The 24260-nt window shown below is 38.0% G+C and overlaps 2 protein-coding genes across 2 annotated transcripts in view; one reads left to right on the forward strand and one right to left on the reverse strand.

The window, feature by feature from the left end:
• Positions 1-79: 79 nt before the first annotated feature.
• On the reverse strand, positions 80-16129 carry tmem64 (transmembrane protein 64). Its single transcript, XM_031296283.2, has 3 exons — positions 14564-16129; positions 3931-4086; positions 80-2115 (listed from the first exon to the last, which is right to left on the reverse strand). Exons 1-3 carry the CDS (start codon positions 15272-15274, stop codon positions 1924-1926), a joined length of 1059 nt encoding a protein of 352 aa, XP_031152143.1. The 5' UTR covers positions 15275-16129; the 3' UTR covers positions 80-1923.
• Positions 16130-18475: 2346 nt separating this feature from the next.
• The window catches only part of necab1 (N-terminal EF-hand calcium binding protein 1), a 41483-nt gene continuing 35698 nt past the window's right edge, over positions 18476-24260 (forward strand). Inside the window, exons 1-3 of the mRNA XM_035993452.1 lie at positions 18476-18699; positions 21105-21129; positions 23767-23875. Of these exons, the coding sequence (XP_035849345.1) occupies positions 18610-18699; positions 21105-21129; positions 23767-23875 (224 nt within the window). The 5' untranslated portion in view covers positions 18476-18609. The remainder of the gene's footprint in view (positions 18700-21104; positions 21130-23766; positions 23876-24260) is intronic.

A 24260-nucleotide genomic window follows, 5' to 3' on the forward strand; every position in this document is an offset into this window, starting at 1 on the left:
CACATGGCAACAGATCTTATTGGTCGGACTTGTATCATATTTTTTTTGCTGTTGACTTTCAAACATTATTGCTAAATTCAGACAGGAAGGGGCACTTTCAACCAACATTTTGCATGGACGTAACCAAGCTTTTAAGAGGACTGACAGCATGAAATGTGTAGAGCAAACACTATATCTGGCTTTCAAGAAAGAAAAAGATTAGTTCAAGAATGAAAATGAAAAACAAAAAGTTGTGCCAGCATTACAAATACAGGGACATAAAGATGAATATTTCATATAGGAGCCCTTATTATTCCTCAACCAGACTTTGTCTGAGGAGCAGCATCGAAATAATTCATGTAAAAATAAAAAATATTATCACATTCATCACTTTTAGTGTCCATGTTGTGTTTGATTGTCGGCTTCTGAGACACATAAGTTTTAACTTTCGACCAACCACACCCCTTCCAAGTTCAACTTATCTGTATGAAAATAGTGTTTGTCTGTTTGTAGTGGACTGTGCAAGAGAACCTACAGCATGAAAACTTTGTTTACAGATCATTTCTAGTTACCACCAACGATAAGTTATAAAATAAAGTCACTCATAAGTCACATGTAGCCTCAACTGAGGTGGGGCCAGTGTCGTGGCATCTGATAGGCTTTATCAAAGAATAGCACATAAAAAAAATAACAGCCTCTTTATCTCATCTAGCTTACTCATCTATAATGTAAGTAAAACTTTAAACACCGACTGGTTTGTATTATTTTTGATGCGCGAGAGCAATTGTGATTAGTTTGGTTTCAGCACTGAAATACGACATTCATGCCATTTTGTCACCGTTCTTTGATGTATTGCACAGAATTGTCAAAACTACCATCTTAAGCAAAAACTATGTAATTATCCTAATGCATAATCTCACAGCCAAATAAAAATGTAAAACAAAAACAAATGTAAAATCAAAATGAATTCTAAACATTTACAGGGAAGCTTGACATCTCAGTTTCAGCTCAGTGTGGGAATCTTTAGCAGAACATGTGGCTGTGCTACCGAGGAGCTGATCAAGCTGCACTTCAACTTTCCTGGCAGAAACATTCCTGAGTTTCCTTCTGTGAAATCTGCCCCCCCCCCCAGCTGCTCTTATTAAAACTGCAGAAGCGCCAAAATGATCTCCGGGCAGACAAGGCCAATTCAGCTGATGTGGTCGTAAGCCAGCAGAAATCACACAGTAATGCTCGGTGAGAGCTTCCCCCCCTCTCTTCAAAGTCCAAAAATAAGACACTTCACAAAAGTGAACTGGACTAAAAAGCCAAATCTTGCAAAATATTAATAAGGCCCTTATTATTGTTACTGTAAATTAGCACTGGATGTAGACTGGTCATAAGTCTCCTAAAATAAAACAAAAACAGATGTAGTATGAAAGAAAGGTGCATAGGTTGGCATTCTTTTGACACTGAAATGGAAAAACAATTCCTTGGTTCTCTAGAAAGCTCCAGATTGCACATTCATAGTGTTAGCAGGCAGTTAATACCTAGCTATTGTTTTTAATCACTCGCTCGCTCACTCAGCCACCTCTGATATCTCTAAATATTATCATTTCATTGACATATCCTGTAACAGAGTAAATTAAGTTAAGAATAGGTTAAGTACCTTGATCCAAAAATAAAAAAAAATTTAAAAAAAAACTCCCATGATGATGTACTGCAAAACCATTTCCATCAGCACCATTTTTTTCAAAATGTGCATGGTCCCACACTTCTAGAACATCGTAAATACATAGGCTTTTAGGGTTTTCTCACAAGGGTGGTCAGAATATGTTGTAGAAAATTATAAACCACCAAAATGTTTCAGACACTGTCTAAACTCAGCAGGTTCCCTTGAGTTCTGCAGTATTACAGTTAGGTGGCCAAGTCATACAAGCTACTGCCTCATGTGTGGATTCACGGTCACACCACATTAATGCAGTTTCCACTGCTGGCTGAAGCCCTCTTGCTGCAGTAGGTGAACCCACTGTGATTGGTGGAGGAGCCGTTCAGGTGCGACGACTTCAGCTCCATCTGGCAGGCAGCAATGGCTGCGTTGAGCTCTACCTGTGCCCGGTGCACGACGTAGAACATCAGGCCGATGCTGATGACGATCTGCAGAGGAAAGAGGAAGAAGTCACAATGTTGTGTTTGACACAAAGATACACACAGCTGTTATTTCTTGTTTATTTAATTTTGTATTCATTTTTTGAGGCTTTCATTTTTGTTGGGGTGGTGAACTGAATTCCATTATATAATGAGGTGTGCCTAATGGCCCTGACACACCAACCCGATAATTGGCCGTTGGACAGTCTGGCGAGGTCAGTGACTCGAGTCTGTTCGGTGTGTTCCGTGCCGTCGTCTGTCGGAGGAGCTGTCGGCCTTCATTTTGGCCAACCTGACTTGCTTGGTCGGAGGGCGGGCAGTCAGACTCACTCCACCATTCTGATTGGTGGAGTGCTAACGAGCGGGATGAGTGACGAATGCCTCTCAAAATCAGACGAAAATCTTTTAAACTGACCTGTCGATCTGAAATGAAGACAGATTCAGCAACTGTACATCCTGTTTCTCGCTTTAAATGTTTTCAGAAACACGTTTCAGTGAACTATTTTCGTAAAACACGAGATCGTATTTCGAACAAGCCGCCGTTACTATCGGCTGGAGAAGCCAGATCCACGTGACGCGTTGTCATTACCGGTTTTCATTTTTTGTATTACGTCTCGCGCACGCGCAGAACGTACGCTCAAAACAGAGTCGCTTTGGTGTGTTCCAAGGCACTTTTTGGACCTCGGGGAGCCGACTGATCAGTCCGACTGCCAGCCGTCCGGTTGGTGTGTCAGGGGCTTAATATGTTACTCTCCTAATAAAAGTACAACGAGGGGAGGCAATACATTTGATATACCTGTATACACAATCTATTGCAGTGCATTACAACCACACACTTTTGTCACAAAAATGGCCATAGTTTATAGCACAGCAAAACACTTCTTACAGCTATAAAAATTAATCAGAAATCTCTGGAAAAACTGCCTGTATGAAAGATAAAAAAATAGTTTGCTACTTAATATTTGAAGTTATTAACTAGCCATCTGGGAAAGATGTTGGTAGGTGCACCGATCCGGCTTTTTCTCTCTTAATACTTATTCTGATTTATTAAATCACGGTCTGCCAATGCTGATACCCCATCTGGTACCAATGGCAGACTGACAAAGACTGGCAACAGGGGGAAAACAGCTAGCCCGGCCAAGATTCTTGATATTTATTTGTTTCTATATATTTGTCATTAAAAAAAACCCATTTGTATGTATGATGTTTATCCTGGTTGGTAAAAACAGTAAGAGAAAACCGAGCTATTCCAGATGGAGATTCCCACCAACAGTGTTAAAAAAGGTTTCCGTCTGATTAAGGCCAGATATCAATTTTGAGCAACAGCCTTCAGTTCTGCATGAGACACTGATACCTACTTAATCTTAAACTGACCCTTGACCCCTGTGAACATATGAAGTGTTGTACTATGAAACAACCCATGATGCCTTAGCACTCATGAGGATTAAATGAAGCTGAACAGGTGTTGGAGATTTGGAGATGTGGTGACGGCCTTAAATTACCTTTGTGAGCTAAACAGAAGTGTGGGTGTAACTTTGCATATATACAAAAGGCTTACCGTTCCTACTCCAGATGTTTATGCAACTAAAGACTTCAGAGAGAGGCAGATGTCAATGCTTATGCACTAGGATAAGGTTTGGTAGACAATATGTATTTTGAATATAAGGGAGGAAAAAAAGCACTGATCCACCAACAAAACATTTCACTTAATTCAAACCAAGACACGCTACTAAACACAGACTTTAAAAGACTAAATCCAGGGTCATTTTAGGACATTTAGAAATGATTATCTTCAAGCTTAATGTATTATCACCATCAGCTCACCTGTAGGCAGAACACAAAGTAGCCGCTGACGCTCTGCTCAGCGATGACGTCCTCCATGGTGCGAAGCGTGGTGCCCAGGTAGGAGTTGAGAAGCTGAGTGGGCAACAGACCCACAGAGGAGGCCACCAGGTAGTTTGGCAAGGACACGTCTGTGATCTGAAAATGGAGAAACATCTTACAAACTTAAAAAAAAGGAGTTAAGCACACTGGAAAAACCTATACTAAGCTATAGTATAGAAAAATATAATTCAGTCAAAAAGCATCCATTGTGCATTCATATTTAAGACTAGGGTTGAAGTTCAATATATTTTGAGCAAGAGCTAAAACTAAAGCTAATTGACTGTGTCACTATTTTGAAGATTTCAGTAGTGATTCATAACATTAGAGAGGAGACAAAAGTTTAGACAAGTCAAGAGATTTGAAGTTTAAGATGGAGCCAGCTATCTGAACATAACACTATTTGGTTGATATTATTGCCATTTTGTACCAAACTGCTCTTCAACACACAAAACACTTTTGTACTAAGGGTGCTACCATTTGTTTAAACATTTACGAATGTAATATGTGTACCTATAGAAACTATAAGAAGGGGTGGGTTGCTGACAAAAGTAATAATAATAATAATAATAATAATAATATTCTACTCTTCTCTTGGAGATGCTCTACATCCCAGCAGATTCTTTGTGTCACATTACGTTTTTTTGCAAACAGCAGTTTTCTTTACCACATTGGTGATGCGGAGCATATTAGTAAAGCCACTGTATAGCAAAGCACAGTCAGAAGAATGTGACTTATTACCTGACTCTCACTTGATTGGCTTCTTCAGTAATATTTCACATTGCTGAAGTTTTTTTTGGAAAGTTTTTACCAACTGAAGTTCAGAATGCCATTAATGAATAAAATGTAAACAGTGGTGCAGGACTTGATGGAATAGAAAACAGGTTCATTAAACTAGTTTCCCATATTCCCTTGTGTCCGACTTGCCGATTTATTCAACCTTTCTTTGTCTACATGTGAGTTACCAGCTATCTGGAAATGTGCATGCATCACTCAACTCCATAAAGGAGGTGATGTACTTGATCTGAAAAATTATAGACCTATATCCATTATATGTCCCATTGCTAAAGTCTTTGTTTTATAATGTAAATGTATAATGTTAAACATTATTTATAATCAACTTCCACAATATTTCAGTATCTACAATATCATATCACCATTTCAATCTGGCTTAAGGTCTAATCACGCAGCAACTACTGCCCTACTTAAATTCACCACTGGTGCCAGCTTTATTATTTTAACTAGGTTACAGCTTTTGATTTTGTTGATCGCTATCTGCTTTTAGATAAGCTCCATTCTATCGGCCTTTCTGAAAATGCAGATCTGTGGTTCAATTCATACTTGCATAACAGAAATCAAAGTGTTGTCCTACATGGAAGTAAATCTGGTCTGTTGATTCAACAAAGAGGTGTGCCTCAGGGGTCAACATTTGGACCACTTCTCTTCTCTATTTATGTAAATAATTGAATCAATTGTCAATAACTGTTGTGTTCAACTTTTTTAATAATAATAATAATACATTTTGGTCAACAATACAAAGTCCTATACTATAATCTTTGGTGTTAGACAGAAACTCAAATCCAAACCTGGTTCCTGTGCAATAACCTGTACTGATGTCATTTCTCTGCATAAAGTTGACAAGATTAAATATCTTGGTGTATGGCTTGATTCTGAACTGTCATTCACATCACAAATTAATCATGCGTTACATAAGTAAACTTTGGAATTAATTGATCTGAGTTTTACGTTGATCTCGAAATTGCTTTACAAGCAGTGTTCGTAACAAACCTGCCTCTCAACTTATATTTCCGATTCTTGACTATTGTAATGTTGTATAACAAAACGCATTTAAATCATACCTTGTTCCACTTAACACAGCATATAATAAATTCTGCAGACCTTGGACGTCCTTTTCTCACTCATCACTGTACAATGTATGACCCACAGACATGGCCATTTCTAAATGTAAGAAGACACATTTACTGGCTTCAACTTATATTTAAATGTATATATTTCAATTATTCTCCTTATTTACAACAACAACAACAAATTAACTAATCACTGCATTTTCCTGCACATAACCATCCAATCCAGACCCACTGTTTTGAGTGCAGCCAGGTCAAATGAATTCGCACTGACAAAAAATTGCCCTGTAAAATACGTTCAAAAGCCGAATGACTATTGTCTTAAAGTGTTTTTTTTTTGTTTTTTTTAAATATAAATTTATATACTATCCAGGGTTTCCCCCAGAAAAGTTGTTTAGCCTGGTGGCAAGTGTCTTTTTTCCGACGAGGTTCAGGTGGGGCCTGTCACAGACTGATGACAGCATTAATGTAGAGCCAAATATTTTTTGTAATAACCGAATCATTGACGGAATCGCGAAATTGAGAATTTAAAAGCTATAAGACAGAGTCCATAGGGCTCTTCATTAAGTCAGTGCTAAAAGCTAACTGGAGATTTGAAAATATGACTATGTCTAAGTTTCCAACCGAGCCGTATAAAAACTGTAGTTTAAAAAATACAAAAAAAAAACACGTCTTAAAAATACATTATAAAATAATTCCCAGTGGCTTAGGCCTATTGGAGGGCAACTTGGCCTGGGGGGCTACCAGGCTTGCAATACAATGGGGGAAACCCTGCTACTACAATTTTTGGAGGGAAAAAAAACTCCCCAGGTTTTTTACCTAAGAAAAATTCTAATCAAATTTACAACCAGACAAATTCTTTTCATATTGGCAACCACTCATCTCTGTATCACACACTCATGTCTGTATCCCCTGATCATTCAGATTAATATACTGACTTGACTCATTTGACTGACCCATCCTATGACACTGTCTCTAACCTCCCAAATGGAACACAGAATCTCCTAACTCATAATGTATGCAAGCTATAATGCAGGCTGGAAACCCTAATGCTATTTTGTATTTTATTTATTCATGTACCTACTTAGCTCTTCACTGTACTATGGTATACGTGTAGCTATGCATATGTATATTTATATACATAATATATATATTTTGTATCTGTCCCTTTTTTAATAGTAATAATTATCTAATTTATTATTATTATTATGTATTTATTTTCTTTTTTGATGTGTAGTTTTATATGTATGTTGACATGTAGGGGTGGGAAGAAGGGGATACCAACAAAAAATGAAAATGATAATACAGATGCATTGTTCAAGTTTTATTCAATAAAATACTGTTTAAAGAACAAGATCACAGCTATAATGCAATTTTTGAGAAACGCTGTTGCAAATGTTTTCATTTGGAGCCGCAAAAAGAAAAATGGCAAGATACTGGTAACGTACAATCTCGTGTATTTACCTTGAACTACGGCATATCACACACCCAGCTCAGTGTCTCATTTCATATCTCAGTACAACCAACTAAATACTGTACAAAAATTGTCTGTGTTGCTGTAAACCTTGATCCCTTGATTAAGTGATGACATAAGCCAACGCGTGAGGATGTGACCTTGGCACTGTGCACAGTGGCTGATAGTGGTGTGTCAAGGGCCGCAGTGAGTTGCTGTAAGACACTGCCTCAGCCAAAATGCTATCAGGGCTGGAAAACATTTGTTAGATCCAGCCCAAGTGTCTCCTCACAGTGATAAATCATAAACCCTCTCCTGTTATCACACTACACACTAATTAGAGCCTGGGTTACACTTATAGATTACACTATAGGACACTGATGTTATCAAAACCTGGTTAATCAAGCTAATGTTATCAAGTTGTTTATCCTCAGTATGTTTAGTATGTTTCCTTAAAAGAAAAGCACTGAGGTGTCCAAACCATGTGTCAACACAATCAAAACGACTTCAGCAGGGGTCCATTTCAGGAAGGAGGTTTAACAAACTCTGAGTCTAACCCTGAACTCTGAGTTGATTTACCCTAAAATGGGAAACTCTGAGTTTTCAGTTCCAGAACAGCTGATTTGAGTTGGTTCAATCAACTCAGAGTAGGTTCACTCAGAGTTAAGCGCGTGCACCACCACTATAAAAAGGCAGCATGAATGGAGCAATGATACTACGATTCACCATGGTAACAACCACAAACAAACTAGTCGGCGGAAATACTCATGCGCACATAGAGTGAGTTTGAACATATATAAAAAAGCAACACAGCGGCTGCTGCAAAAGAGAGAATTTGCGTGGGAGAAAATTGCAAAAAGAGAAAAAGAGTAAATGCGTAAGTTCCAATATAGTGTATTAATTTCATATTTAATCATAAGTACATAATATTACTGGTGAAATGGTATTGAACCTATAATCTATTTCATTTAGGTGCAATCCTGTGGGCAAAAAAGTCCTAGGCCTACTAATCCCATTCTGAGGCTGTAGCACCATCATTAACAGAATTATAATTCATAATCTTGCAATATGTATGTAAAATATGAGGCTCTGGTAGATGTTTGCGATTGGTCGTGCTGTGCAAACACCGCTTCTTTTATGTGAACGCGCGCGCCGCTGGATTGGGAAACCCTGGGTTGATTGAACTAGTTGTTAAACAGCGTCGTGACACAGGTTATGCGGGACCGCGGTTGTTAGGGTTAGTGAAGCCGGGTAACTGAAAGAAATCCAGAGCTTGTTGATCTTGATTCGTAGTACAGGCCTCTGGTTAGGTTCACAGGCTCAGTTACCATAGTAAGTGACTCTGAGGTTAAGTTACCTCTCTTTCTGAAACGGGCTGGAGTTACCTCTCTCTCTCAGGTTTGATTAACCTCCCTTTCTGAAACAGAAAACCCAGAGTTTCCCTCATCTCACGGTTAACAAACTCTTTCAGCTTTCTGAAACCGGCCCCAGATCTCTGAGACATGACATGTGAGCCTGTGAAAGTTGAAGATGTATAAAAGGAATGCATTCTCTTTCTCTCAGCCATTATCCCTGAGTTGTGAAGCAAATGTCCGCTGAAGTCACCTCCCACCAAGGCATCTAGAAAATGCAGCAGTGTAATATATGACCAAGGAAGGGCTAGTTGGTAATTTTATAACCGCGCAGAGAATTCCTACTGAACCTCCTACTTGCTTCTGAAAGCCTGTGTATCGAGATAATCTGCAAATTCAAGTGAAGAAACGTCCCATCCTAGGCTTGACCTGATTTATTCAGAGCAGCAGCAATGCAGGTCTGACTTTGTGCTTGTAAACAAAACAGGAAGACTTGACTGCATAGTACATTTCAGGATTCTGGACACACACAGGGTTTACCCTTTGTACTGAAGGGTAAAGAACATGACGTAATTAAAGGCTGTACAAACATGTTTGCCTGTAGTTAGGGTCATATAAACAGGGTTCAAAATTAACATTTTTGTCAACCAGCCAAATGGCTAGTGGATGTTCAAATTTTACCAGCCACTCAATAGATTGCCATTGTTTTTTTGGCTGGTGAGTGAAGCAAATCTACCAGCCAATCTACCATATTTAACCAGCATTTGTGCTAATTTTAAACCCTGCATATAAATCACACAATGAATTCGGCAATTGCTTCATCAGCTCATTATGACAGCAAAGGGATGGAGGCAGGCCAGCGAGCAGTGATAAAATGTAATAAAATACACATGGGGAGCCGAATATGTCTTCTTCGTCCACAAAAGTATTCAAACATTTTTCCTGGGCTGTCCCATTGTTTTGCTAACTAATGCAGTCTTTGTGTCGTTTTAGGTTACCCGCTATAATGTAGCACCATCAACTTCAGCAGAAAGAAGCTCGGGGCACGGTGAAATTTAGCCTCATCCACAGAAAGTGCTTACCAAGGACAGAGCAGACAACACATAACTCCACCGTGAGCCAGCACAGGCCTGGAATGACCCACCCACAGTTAGTTTCACCTTTTATTGTGGAGAATAAGATAATAAAGATACAATACCAGCTAGGCTTAATAACGAACAACAGGGTAAGATGAATTACAAGATGTGTATAGTTAAGAGACTTGAGCTGGGTTTGAAACCCTTCCGGGCCGAGACGTGAAAATGTAGTAGAAAAAGCAGGCAAACTGGAAGTTTCAGCTTATTAGCCTGCTTCTGGTAGGGACGGTTTATCTTCTCTATTGAATGCTCCACTCTGACCTTCACTTCTACTGCTGGAAATAAAAATGTCACACTGAGGTGGGTGAGGAGCCTGATTTTCTCCAGTCCCACTGACCTTGAATGATGGTTAATAGGGTTGGGCAATTTATTTCGCCAAACGACATAAAAATATCTATTATGTATTTTTCTATATAATTTCTATCGCAATGCCAAAAACCCAGCTGTGTTACGGCAATATTTACGTCATTTGGATGATGCTTTACATTCTGATCCTTGCACATGTTCATTTTGCGCTTAAGTTCTTCATAAATGACAAAATACACAGTACCACATTGCCATATCATCCCTTTTTATCGGCAGTAAACTTGTTAGCAAACAGTTGCTTATTTACACATCTAGCCGTAACAGAGGAGCTACATTATTATATTAGTGTTTCTGGCCAAATGAGGCATATGCAAATGCAAGTGCATTAGCTGAATTGTGAGTTTGTGTCACTGAGTTTTTAAAGGTCAATACTGCTTAGAAGTGAAAAGAAAACAAGCAAATCCGAAAAATCCGAAAAGGGCTAAAAATAAATCCGAAAACACGGAATTTGAAAAAAAATAAAGACGGATTTCATAGGGCCCTAAATAATGGCAGTGGCAGCAGTTGGGCAACACAGAGTAAACAGCCTGCCCCTTAGACTTTGACATCTCATTTCCACCTCTGCAGAATGGAACAGTAAGTTCAATGTTGTGACAACTGTTAAAGTATGATCCTTGCACAAGTGAGACATTGCCACTTGTGGAAACAGAGCTATGTCCTAACCATGGAGCCCATTGTATGAACAGATGACAAAGAGAAACCATTTAAGTTAGTCAGGCAAAAGAAAACCATCTGCTAGGTTTGTATGTCCTGTTCAAAGAAATCTTTTTAAAAGGTGACCATAATGGGTAGGTACTAATACAGAGGAATCCTAATTTTTAGCATCACAAATTGTCTTATTTTTTAGCATGGAGCTTAAATTTAAGCCTAAATATAATTCACAGCAGTATTTCCAGTAGGCATGGGTAATATGGCCAAAATCTTCTATCCCAATATGTAGGTCATTTCATATCTCAATAACGATATATATCACAATATTAGGGGTGGGAAAAATAATCAATTCTTAGATGCATCGCGATTCTCTCTAGAATGATTCAATGCTTGATTCTGAGGTTAGTTACTGTGTCCAGACAAGTACAAATCAGAAAACAGAGTAACTGAAAGAGGATGAGATAATGACATAACAACTTAGAGTTTAGGCAAGAGTGCAGAAAAAAAAAAAACACACACAAAAATGGCCAAAAGGAGAAAAAAATATTACATTTTGTATATATACAAATGATCTAATAAGACGTACATAAAATAATTAGGCAAAACACATATAGGCTATTTCTACTTTATCACATTACATCTGACCACCTCATGTTTCATGTTCTAAGAAGCCAATGATCCACCTTTAAACATGACTGAGCCTCTGACATGGAAGATTACTGTAAGAGAAGGTGACTTTCACAAGCATGTGTAAGGCTTAAGCATGGAATGACTACAAATAAAAACCTCAGTAGACAAAACATTTCATTAAAACTTGTGTGTGACAAATACTGTATGTCAAAATCTAAGCTTTGTCTAGCTGCTTTGTCTAGGAAGTGATTAGCAAACTGAGTAGCAAACTCAGATTTATATGTATATTTTTAAAAATCACGCATGGAAATGTACATAAAAAAATTGTTGCATCGAGATGCATCGATAATCGGTTTAGAATCGAATCGTTTGCCTCTGAATTGGAATCGAATCATGAGGTGCCAAGAGATTCCCACCCCTACACAATATAGCATGTTTTCTGGTATTTCAATAGTCTATATGAAATAACCACATGGTAAAGCCTTTTTTGTAAACTTCTGTGCGAATTACTGTGTGATTATTTTCTAATTTTATTAAGATCTTTAGTGCAAAGTAAATGTAACATGCAAGGATCAGAACGTAAAGCATCGTCCAAATGACATTAGAGTAAGGCATCATAACTCCTAACAGGAATCTGAGCTACACCCTTGCAATGACACACAATCAAATTGCCCTGTAATAAATACTACACGTGTGAAACATTTTATTTCTAATTCGTTTACACTGTCAACAAAGGGGTGTCAACTCAATTTTGGAGGCTGTAGGGAAGGGGATTATTGTTTTGGGTTAAATCATTTTGTGGTTTGTCAGTTTCTAAGATTTTGTACCCCCATAAATGTAAAATAGGGGTTGACAAATCATTAGACAGCTTCCAATAGAATTCAATCAAATGTAAACCTCAACATTTACCAGAAGTGGGTCAATACAGTTCCGACACAATCGAGAATATTTTGAATGAGTTGCAAATAGTAAGTGTTTATTGTAGGGTTGTTGTGAGTGCATAGAACTATCAAAAGCAAACGCCAAACACCCAAACCACTGAGAAATGTCTCAGTAATTCAGTCACCCCAGAAAATCTACTGGCTTTGCAACATGCAATTACTGTACTTGTGAATCTCACTTACATCATCTTATTTTTCCTTTTCTTGCCTCAGGCCTGTGCATCAACTCCTTCATGCTTTAAGCTATGAATGCCTTTCAAGCGCCCCTTTCACATTCACTTCTGGATGTTTACGCTACTGTTGGTTTCTGCCTTCAACACTATGTTGAGTCTCTTCTCATCAGATATTTTTCCATAAACATGTTGCAATATTCAAAACGGCTAAAGTTAAGGGGAATAGAAATGTCACTATTCACTTAAACAGTATCTATGAAATACGGCATATGATGACTTGACTGCATTTTAATCCAACTGCTTTCTGTGGTGTTAATCGCTTTAAAATGTGCATTGTACTTTTGAAATGAGATGTTGTTTAAACAGGCTACATTCCAATTTAACTAGAATAAACTGAACTTTGTCCTTTTTGCCGACATCATCCTTGGACGTGTGTATGCTACTAGTCATTTTAAAGTGCTGCATTGTATGAGAGTCAATTTGACCAGCCTCATATCAAATATCAAATCAGAGAATTGTGCTTGATGAAAAATGCCTGCACACTGACTCTGAAATCAAATTTATATAGATATATACATTTCATCCCATTTGGATATTTGTCAGGTCACAATTATTGTTTGTGTAGATATGCCATGCACATTAACACACTGTATCTCTGCCGTTACTTGGTTGAGGATATAAGCATGCAACCACTTAAGACTCAGTTTCCTTTTGTGCAAACCTGATACTGTGTTGCTGTTGGTGGTACTCCAGTACACTGAAGTTCCAGCTACTTAATCTATGTTTTCTCCATTTTCGCAGCATTATTATTTCAATATTTAGTGTTTAACAACCTTGTGATATTGTTTGTTTTTATTGGTTGTGATTTTTTTTAGGAGACAAGCTAATGTAAGACAATTATGTAATGGAATCAATCTGAAAATGTGGTATGAGGTATGAGTGAAGCGCTTCCAGCTCCATGTGAGATATTGTATAATCTGGAGAAATTGGAGACAGTGACATTAGAACTTTTTTTGTAGCAGAATGGCTTGAAATACTCTGGAGATCTCAGCCTGAATGGCTACATAACGTCAAGTTCACGCTCAGGCGGGTATTCTCCATTAATCTTTCAATTACAAATGGCATAACATTTTTCATGTTATGTGACCTTCCAGCTGATTTCCTACAATACACAGTAACACATCCATCAAGGCTCAAACTACCATTTCGAGGTATAGATGGGTTGACTGAGAAGGGTAATCAGCGAGGATAAATTATTCATGCCATGTACGAAGGTCAACGGTCTCAGGTTAAGTGTAGGAGAGCAGGTGTAAGCAATATCCTAATACTGCTAAGCCTTATAATGTTTGTTGCCTTGACCAATGACTTTAGGTTTACCTCACAAAAAAATGTCCATGAGTTAGTCTTTACTAAATCACATGGTATCGTATATTACTCCAAATACTAAAAACCTTAACTAGGGCTTGAACATGCGATACTGATAGTTCGAACTGATGAAAATATTTGATGTCCTTAGGCAACAATAGAATCCATTTCATAGGAGCGCTTCCTCTGTCACCAAGAGGAATGAGTTTTCTTTCTCTGGGGACTGGCCCTATATTTTCTTTCCTGCTATTAGATTTTGTGGTTTGCCTTGAATAGTGAAGCAACAGGTACCTACTCTGTTCAAAGTCCGAAATTCATCACAACTAAAATGATAAACATCTAGCCCACATGTTACTCCCAGTCTCTTCTTTTAGGCTGGTTTCCAGGTAGTTATGTGGGTTAGGTTGGCCTAGCAATAAGAAAATAATTTCTTTTTAAAATCGAAAAGGTCACACGTTTGATTCTCATGACTGCAAGTGATTCGTTGAACCATCCTCCAGTAGGTTAATGAGCTCTTCTCCTGGCTGGTTCATTGCTGTGACCTTTCTGCTTAAAACCATATGAATTTACAGTGGACACTACATGATGTCAAATGTCCTTCTAAAGTGAAAAGTAAAAGCTGGTTATAGTGTTTTCATACTCACCGAGAAAACTGCATTTTGGAGCCCAAATGGTATGGGGGTGAGTCTCGCTAAGGCCACAACTTTGAGTCCACTTCCTCCCTCCACCACTCGTATGACAGCACTGAGCTGTTCACTGTTCCCAACCTTGTTAAGCACCCAGTCAGTCAATAGTCGTTTGCACACCAGGTGTGCCACAAAGGTTCCTATTAAAACTCCCACCATAACTAGTCCCATGCCCAGCACAAAGCCGTAGAGGTAGCCAGCTGCCACATTAAGAACAATATATCCCCATCCACACGGGAACGACACAATAATTAAACCAACTATAAACAGCAAGGCTCCAACGAAGCTGTCCAAGCTCTCAACCCAGAGCAGGAGGTCCTTGAGGTATTGGCGCACCAGTGCAACCGAGGAGAAGCACACAGCAGTCAGGATGCATGCCAGCAGGGCGCTTTTGAAGCAAAAGGTTGTGATACAGCATGGGTGTCTGAACTCTCCACTGTTGCTGAAGGTCGTTCCCCCTGTGTCACTGATAACCTCAGGGTCTCCATCTGACCTCCCTATGCCGGCCCCTGTCTCGTCAAAGGTGCTGCATATCAGGATGTCAATTTTGTCACATTCATCTGTGGCAGTCCTCTGCAGCCAGCGATTCAGCTGAATCTGCGCCTTGCCCACCGCATGCTTGACAAGCTTGGTGAAAAGCTGCACAGTCGTGGACCCTGACATTGACATGATGGCCCTCAGATAAGCTCTGGGGACCAGCAGCAAGGCTCAGATGAACTGTCCGACCTGAAGACAGCTATGACGTTTGAGGTTTCCAGACAGTCTTTACATCCAGCGCAAGTCCATGTCTAGCAATATAAATTTGTTGAGCTTCAACAGAGCCACGTGTCTATGTACTTTTAAGATGGCTTTAGCAGTGGTAACCCATTGTCATGCAACTCTGACAGCAACTTTGTAGTGAGACATACAGATGAAATCCGTCACTCTCCTTGGCCATTACATGAATTGTCCAATTTAACGAGGTTTATCTTGGGTAAACTAGCTGAGCAACGTGCCAGTCCAATGACTTAAAAGCGCCAATTCTGTAGTCTCTGTCTGAAACACTCGACATATTCAGAGTTGCTACCCCTCAGCCAGGACAGTGTAGTGTAGGATGGAGGGAGCTGTCAGTTACAAAACAATCAACTCTTCTTTGGACTGAAATGACCAGAGTCGAAGTGGTGCAAGAACATCAACTTTTATGACTCCACCAGCGTTGCCATCCAGCTAACGTTAACGCACTAGCAAAAATCACTGGAAGGCTAACTTACTCCTGTCGTTAGCTAACTAGCTCGCTGCGTGAATAAAGTCCACCGTTGCATTTCAGAAACTAAACCGCCGTAGCTGGCCTCCTCATACGCTTCTCCCGGACAACAGAGCGACAAACAAGACGAAGAAGTCGCATTAGAAAAAAAAAATGTTTGCTCTTTCTCTGCTGGCTGGTTGTTATTATCCTCTCGTCTCCTTCCTTCCACAGTGGAAACTGCTGCTGTTGACGCAAAGCTATACAGACCACTGTTTGTGTCCCAGAATGCCAAGTGACCCCAGCCCACGTGACCAATCGGTTTGACGTTCTCATCCAATCAGAGCGCTCCGATTGTCATCCTTGTCATCGCGAGATTTTCGCGGGGGTTCACGACAAATTATGTTTGTTTTGTGTCACTTCTGCCACTTACCCTCTTATTATACACATCCATGGTGTTACCACAACACATAAACTACTACCATGCCATGATGTGGTACTTCAACTATTTAAATGATTTACTTAAATGAATAGGGATTTTAAATCTAACCACAAAAAAGCAGTTTATCAATTAGGAGGCACTGGTGCAAGATTATATTTTTTACTTATGTATTAAAGTAGCAACACCACACTATACAACTACACTTAATACACAAATCCATTAAAATTACATTTTAATGTAGCTTGCAGAAGATTTTTCAAACTGTTGGGTTGTTTACCATTTACCAACGCATCATATTTTTTATAAATATCATGTTTTATTTGAATAAAATGGAAAAACTTGTAAGTGGGCCTACAAGTAACTCATAATTGTACTTAAGTAGCCTACATTACTTGAGGAAATGTACACATTTACTTTAACTGTTAGGAAGGATACATGTGTATAAACTATGCTGACCATTAGAAGTGGTGGAATAAGTAGGCTACTCACATTGGTTTACTCAAATAAAAGTAAAACCACAATGTCCGAAGATATTATTACACGTAGAAGTCTTGCACTCAAATGTTTGCTAAGTTTAAATTAGGCTAAGTACTACTTAAGAACACAACTTGAGTAAATGTACTTGGTTATGTTCCAACACTGGAATTAAGTTGTATGGTCATCAATCATTTGTAGAAGTCATATCACACTCACAAAATTTTATTCACCAATTTTTAATAAAAAAAGAAAAAGAAAAGTAGGATTTCTAGTGTGCAACAAACTTTATATTTATATTCTCTTGTATTTATAAGAGCATACAGTATAACATAGTAGCCTGAGGGGAATCTTCTTGCTTGGCATGCTCACCATAAATTCATAATGAGGCGAGTGAAGCAGACAATATGTGCATTCATGCATCTACCACCGCTCACCGCCTGGCTCTCCCAGCTGTGGGTAAAGAGAGCTTTTTTTGTAGTAGTTCTCAAAAAACTTTGTATCGCTTCCACTTTCTCAAAGGCTTTTGAATTTTGAATTCATACCTAGTATTGACATACATTACATTACCTTACACTTAAAGATGGTCATGTTCGTTTATATGGTGGGATTGCTGCGCTGTTGTAACACTCCACTAGATGGAACTGTTACACAGTTTTACAAGCAATGCACACTGTTAATTTATGAGTAGGATTTATCTGTATTTATGTGAAAACATTTAACACTTGACAATCTAATTCAATTCATCACCAGGTTGTATTGGGTACATTTCATTTGAGGGCAAACTGTTTCACAAAGAAAACCTATTTGTTAGTTTGTGTCTTTATTCTTTCCCACTCAAGTGTATTTTCCTATATTATTCTTCCTAATTGATGAAGATGCGCAAAATGCAATTTGTAATGTTGTTATGATACTGTAGATGTTACAACGCGATGAAATAAATCAATACAAACATAAATGATTACCAACTAGAAATGTCATGTCAACTTAAATCCAACAACTACGGTCAACTTAAAGGAGCACAATTTGGAGACCCTTAAGAGACTGGCCAGGCTATGAGATTTACAGTAAGTCTTTATCTTTCAATTTAAAAAGATGTCAGAAAAGATCTCTTTATCCCATTTTTCAGAATACATGTGGGAAAAATGTCTAAGGCAACAGAGAGAACATTATACTCGACTTGTTTACTTCTTTATCTTTTAACAAAAACGTGTCTATAGGCCTATAGCACTCCTATCTGAGGCATATGCTAATTGTGATGCTCAATTCGCTGTATGTTGTAGACATGTGGATTGATTACAGTGATGTTATCTGTATCAGTAAACATATTTTTTCAGTGATCTGACAGTGGTCGTTTATTAGCCTATGCACAACAATATAAAACAGAAGGAAATACATTTGAGTCATTTGAGTGACCGGAGTGAGCGGGGATGCAGGTTTGGACCACTGACTGAGGCGCCGTCAAGACTGACGGAGAAAGCCAGTACACGGCAGGAAGTTCAGTGATTTGCTTTCAAAATAAAAAACATTTAGATTTAGGAAAAGTCTCGGTTTGTGTAGTAGCAATGAAAAGAATAGCCTCAAAATCATCCACAAAACAAATGAGATCATGTTTTAGCGGAAAACATGTGGAAAGAAAGGAGGGCAGAAAAACAAAATCAAGCTACTTTTTGTTGTGGTATCGTACGAAATAATAATGAATGGTTAAATTGTGAAACTTTAATCCGGAAGTTGTGCGTGCATTTTATTCCAGCTGCCTTGACCGCGTTAAACCGTCGCTCTTTTTGACCATTGGCTTTGATCAGATAAGAGGTTCAAGCAGACACATTCTTTTGCACAGTAGGTATAACTGAAGCTACATTTTGAATGATGGATTGTTCAGAGGAGGTTCAGTCTATGTCTGAGGATCCCACAGCTCAAATGGAACTAAAAAGGGGAATGTCGATTTTCATAGATGTAAGTAAAACATTTTTTTAATCCTTATTTATAGTACAAAATATATTTCATCTTCACTAATCACTAGGCTAATAATGCAAAACACTTAAGCATAATGTATGACTATATTATAATTTTCAAACTACCTAGGTAACTATCTAAAGCCTATAGCAGAAAAAAAAATCAAGGAAAACAAAATCATGCTTCCCAGATAAAAACATTTTTATTGATGAAATCTAAGTTTTAATTATCTGTTGGACGGGGTTTTTTTATCACCTAAGTTATTATGGATCCCCCTAATGCATGCAGGGTACAGAGGGGTTTAATGTTTTATAGAATGTATTCATTTGACAAGCCTGACCTTTAATTTAGATTCATTGTGTCAGGATTTCAAAGGCTGGCCATCCATTTTTATGTCAGTGTTCAAAACCAAATACCAAGTTAATGAATTGTTAAAAGTCTATTTGGTTTAATACAAGTCAGGGTGTTATTCATGCTGACCTTGCTAAGCCAAATCTAGCTCAATTAGCAAAACATATTATTGATGTTCAGAACTTTTTCATTCTAAAAAGTTGCATTATTACATTGTCTAAATACACTATAAGTATTCTCAACACTTGTCGATGATGATTTAAATATCAAATCACATCTTATATGCATATCAGTACAGCTAATGATCTTCCTCAATTGCTTCAATCTCAAGAGCTTTCCCTCCCCAGATTCACGGCACTGCATTCTGCCTTGGTACCCACCACCTAACGCCTCCTCATTACTCCACTCTTTCATTCGTTTGTGATGTTTTAACTACAAACCTGGCTGCCTTCAGTGTTTATGAGAAACAGAGAAGGATGCACACATGGGAACCAATAGTTACTAAAGGTGGAAAGCAGTATAAGGTCCAATGTCTCACTGATGTTGAACAGGTGCTCTATCTTCTGGCAAGGAATCAAACCACTGCTTGTCTTCAGAGGCGAGTTGGTCTTTAGAGTGCTGCTTCTATTGTTTCTTGACATCTTCTATAGCTTTCGCCTCAGTTGGCTGTGTGTCATTAAAACACAAAAGCTGCCTAACAGTTGTTTCATCCTGGAACAGGTTAGATATGTTGTGTCTCCATGTGTTTTTGATGCTGCTGTGGTGCCAGATTTCCACTTTATTACCAGAGAATAGAAAGGAAAAAATCTGTCAGACTTCTATTCTTGGTTAAATGAATTAGTTTTACTCATTAGATGTAAAAGATTAATTAGGATGAGATGAGAAGAATAATCAGCCTGAGTTACTGTGAGCTGACCAAGTCTAATCAGTTTACATTTCTAAATGATTTTCAATATGCATGAATGTCATACACATGAGTCAATAAGAACAGAGAGAGCAGCTGTCCAGTCGAAGAGTTGGGGATCAGATAAAAGTAGGGCTGTGACTAATTCCATTATTGATTATGCAGATTCATTGTTTGGTCTATAAAACATCAGAAATCATGAAACATTCCTATTAGGCCTATGTTATCTTGAAGCCAAGTTGATGTCATAAATTGCCTTGTTTTGTCGGACCAGCAGCCCAAAAGCCTGAAATATTAAATTTACTATAATTTGAGACAAACTAAGCAAATTTCCCATTTGAGAAGCAGAAACTATCAAATGTCTGGCATTTTTGCCTGAAAACTCTCTTTATTGATAGATTATCAATATGGAATGAGGGCATGAAGAAGCGATGATTGATTGTCTTGTACTTTGTGCATTTTTTCCCCCTTATTTATTTGTGTATGTATTTGTTGACCTGAATGGCAAGGATGCTGCTGCTGCATACAATTGCCCATAAAGTTGTATTTTATTTAATTGATTGATTTTAGAAATTTGATATGGACAAGAGATGAGTAAAAGGTAGAACTGAGACAGATATGAGTTTATAGGTTGGGGACAGGCAAAAAAAGACTGATTAGCAGGAAAATTAGACTGAATTATATAAGTCAGACTGCCAAGAGAAGGTGGGTGGATGTTTTTTGAGTATTTTTACCCCTGTGTTGCAAAGAGCGGAAGTCCCCGAAGCTAGGAAAATCCAAATATGGAAGAATGGTATTTTAAAATGTATATATTGCCCATTCATTGGTATGCTGTCAGATGTAGCCTATAGTGATAATGTCTAATAGACTCAAAGCACAAACTCAACAAGAAGAGAAAGTGGGCAGTGCTATTTCAAGGTGGTTTGAGCCTTTACAAGCTGATGTGGACATTGCCACTCTGCCTTTCATCTCCTCTGGACTCTGGGACAGCACTATCAATAATTTAATGACGCACTGCTTTTAAGAGTGTGATCGATGATACACACACACACACACACACACACACACACACATACACATGCAAAGTTATTTTAACTTAGATGATGTTAAACCTTTTTGACATCCCTCTTTTTTCTTTTTCTTGTTACAGATTTTACGGAGAGCTGATAAAAACGGTAAATATTGCACCAAAAGCTCTTTCCAGACTCTCACACACACACACACACACACACACACACACACACACACAAACACACACACTTTGGCATTGCCTCAGCATTGTGCGAAAACCTACTTTCTCAATGAAATTCTGATCATGCTCTCTGCTGATACTCTTTCAGTTTCCATGGAAACAGGAAAATGACCATGCCCACTGAGGTTTAGTGCAAGAAAAACGTCAACACTTTTGACATTTTTATAACAGTAAGCAGTCCACTCTTTAGGGGTGTATAGGTGGAGGTTCACCGCAAATGTATTGTTTCACCTCCACTATCTTGTGAAGCACTATCAGAACATGCAGTATGAACATACACACATACAGTACATTGTTTATGGTGCTGTTTACCATGGACAGCAGGAGTCTGAATCCAGGAAATCTTGCATGGTACACAGCATTTTGATTTACTGAGTCTGATTTATTCAGTCAAGTCAGTCTGATAGACGGTTCTGCATTTGTGTGTAGTCAGAAAATAAAATGAAACTTCTTTGAATTACAGTAGCCTTTTTAAATATACTTGCAATAAATCTTGCAAGATCACTCACATACGTTTCTGTTCTAAAAGCATTTTACTTCATATAGTAGGCCTATATATATATATATATATATATATATATATATATATATATATATATATATATATATATATATATATATATATATACACATTATTTAAATAAATAATAAAAAAAGTAATCCTGAATTACAAATTAAAGTGTAGATACATTTTATTTTTCTTTGTTAAAAGGAGGACACAAGATGCCTTTATGAATCACTTAAAGGAATAGTTTGACATTTTGGGAAATATAGATCGATACAACTTGTGTATAGTAGCTTTCGCCAGCAGCTGGTTAGCTTAAATTAGCATAAAGACCGAAAACAGTGACAAAATCAACCTACCAGCATCTTCGTGACATTTAAAGTGTCACGTTAAAAAAAAAAAAAAAAAGTGAAAAAGTAAATTTGCAGTTTCATGAGAGGTTAGGTGCTGGATTATAGTATTTCTTGGTTAAAATGTTTAACTATTTTTCTTTTTATTACCTAATGCATTTTCTTCCATTTTTTGGGAGGGATATTGAGTATATACTTTATTTAAATATGTTTTTGGTTTTTTCATTAATGGCCCTAAAATGCAAATAAAAGCATAGACCACAGTAAGAAATGTTATCCAAGACAAGATGCCCCTATGGGTCACTTAATCTCGACCAACGACTGTAAAACAAGTTTGTGCTTTGGACATTAAGTACGTTCTGATGAAGGTTTTTATATAATGAAAACTGAAATTCAAAATTCAAAATGCTCTATTGTTTTCTCCTTTCATTTTTACACAGGAGGAGGGTAACAATCAACAATGTGCTGATTTTAATTTTGTAACTTTTGCAAAATGCATATATTACAGATTGTTTGTTTGACTGCACACTAACAGTATCTTCATCTATCTGTATCAAGTTAACATGTGTCGTGAAATATATAACCCTGCTGACACACACTTTCACACATCATGTTTGATATTCATAGAGGCTACGTTCATTGCTGGGATATCAGACGGTCAAACCACCGTTGAGTGTTTTTAGTTAAGGAACAAATTGAAATCAGGTTTCATCTGACAATTTGACAGATACCCTGACATCAAAAAAGATTTTCATCACAACTCTTAATCACATGACTTGCTTCATTAAATGTCTGTCCCTCGCTGTGAGTGACTTGAGGTCTTGTCATGCAGCAAGATAAGAAGTCATCCCACATGTTTGTTTTCAGAGCTGTGCGAACAACAGCACTTATATGTCAGGTCTGTTCCAAGATTATTTCCGAGCTCAATGAGTGAGTCACTGTGCGCTTGATTTATGTGCATCTCTCTTGCTCACATAGTGACATTTCAGACATACTGAACATTACCTCCAGAGCAGCAGCTCAGCAGTGAACATAAAGATCAGCTACCTCATGTCACACAAACAGACAGAAACTACTGCAGCCAGAACTGTGTGGAAAAAAGATGTCGTCTGTGGATGATTATCTTCATTTTGCTGCAGGATATTCAGTTTTAGGGCTCTTCATTTTGAAATTCTGTTTATTTTTACCACATGAATATTTCACACAGCTTGGGCCTTTTTATTCTAAGCATAATTGCAGAGCCTCAAAGCATAAAAATTACTGTTTGAGATTACCATCAAGTTGACCTAATGGAACAAAAGGTGATTACCCTTTACAGTGTTGTTTATTATAGTAATACAAAGAAGGAAAAATGTTTCACTTTGAAGTTATTTTGTTAAGTTTAATCACCGATTTTTCCACTGTGAAGGCAATATGATCTATACAGTTGATGCCATCTTTTGCTGCTTCAGCCCCCTGCAGTATCTAGCATGCTGCATCTTATCTGAGTTATCTTAAGCCACCTTCATGTTCATCAGCTAGATGAACATGCTCAAGAGTTGGACTTAAATTCTTAATTAACAAGTCTTTGATTTATTTAAGGAATCTTTTAGAAAATGGCCACCTTATCTCACAGGGTGCTGCAGTCCTGACCATAGACATATATAAGACTGACTGAGCTGTCCTGTCCCTGTTCTGACAAGTTACATGTGTGCTCTGTCCCCAGATGATGGAAAGCTGTCCTTTGATGAATTCAAAGCCTATTTCTCTGATGGAGTCTTGACAGCTGACGAGTTAAAGGAGCTCTTCCACACAATTGACACTCATAACACAGAGTAAGTCAAATTTATTTTTTTTATATTATTCCATGGAGGACAGAATTGAGATGTGGATGATGGAGGAAAGGTAGATGGCGATGTTGTGATTTAGGGTGTTCAGTGTGATGACATTTGTAGTCTCAGTTAGCCACCTGTTAGCAACTGCCTTTTTTAAGACACATACTTAAGCTTCAAAATGCATGAGTGGGATACTGACTGATGTATTTTATTTCGTAGAACAAAACGTTAAAATATCTTACGCTTGTGCTAACCATAGACCTTATTTCACGGATCTCACCAAAAACCCATTCAAAAAACCCATTGACTTCGAGACGAGGGAACCGAAAGTTCAAAAATCCTAACTCATTTCCGGGTTTTAGATTCCTCAAAGGACCTTTCTGTT

This window comes from Sander lucioperca, chromosome 16, assembly GCF_008315115.2.
Source record: "Sander lucioperca isolate FBNREF2018 chromosome 16, SLUC_FBN_1.2, whole genome shotgun sequence".
Taxonomy (NCBI): domain Eukaryota; kingdom Metazoa; phylum Chordata; class Actinopteri; order Perciformes; family Percidae; genus Sander; species Sander lucioperca.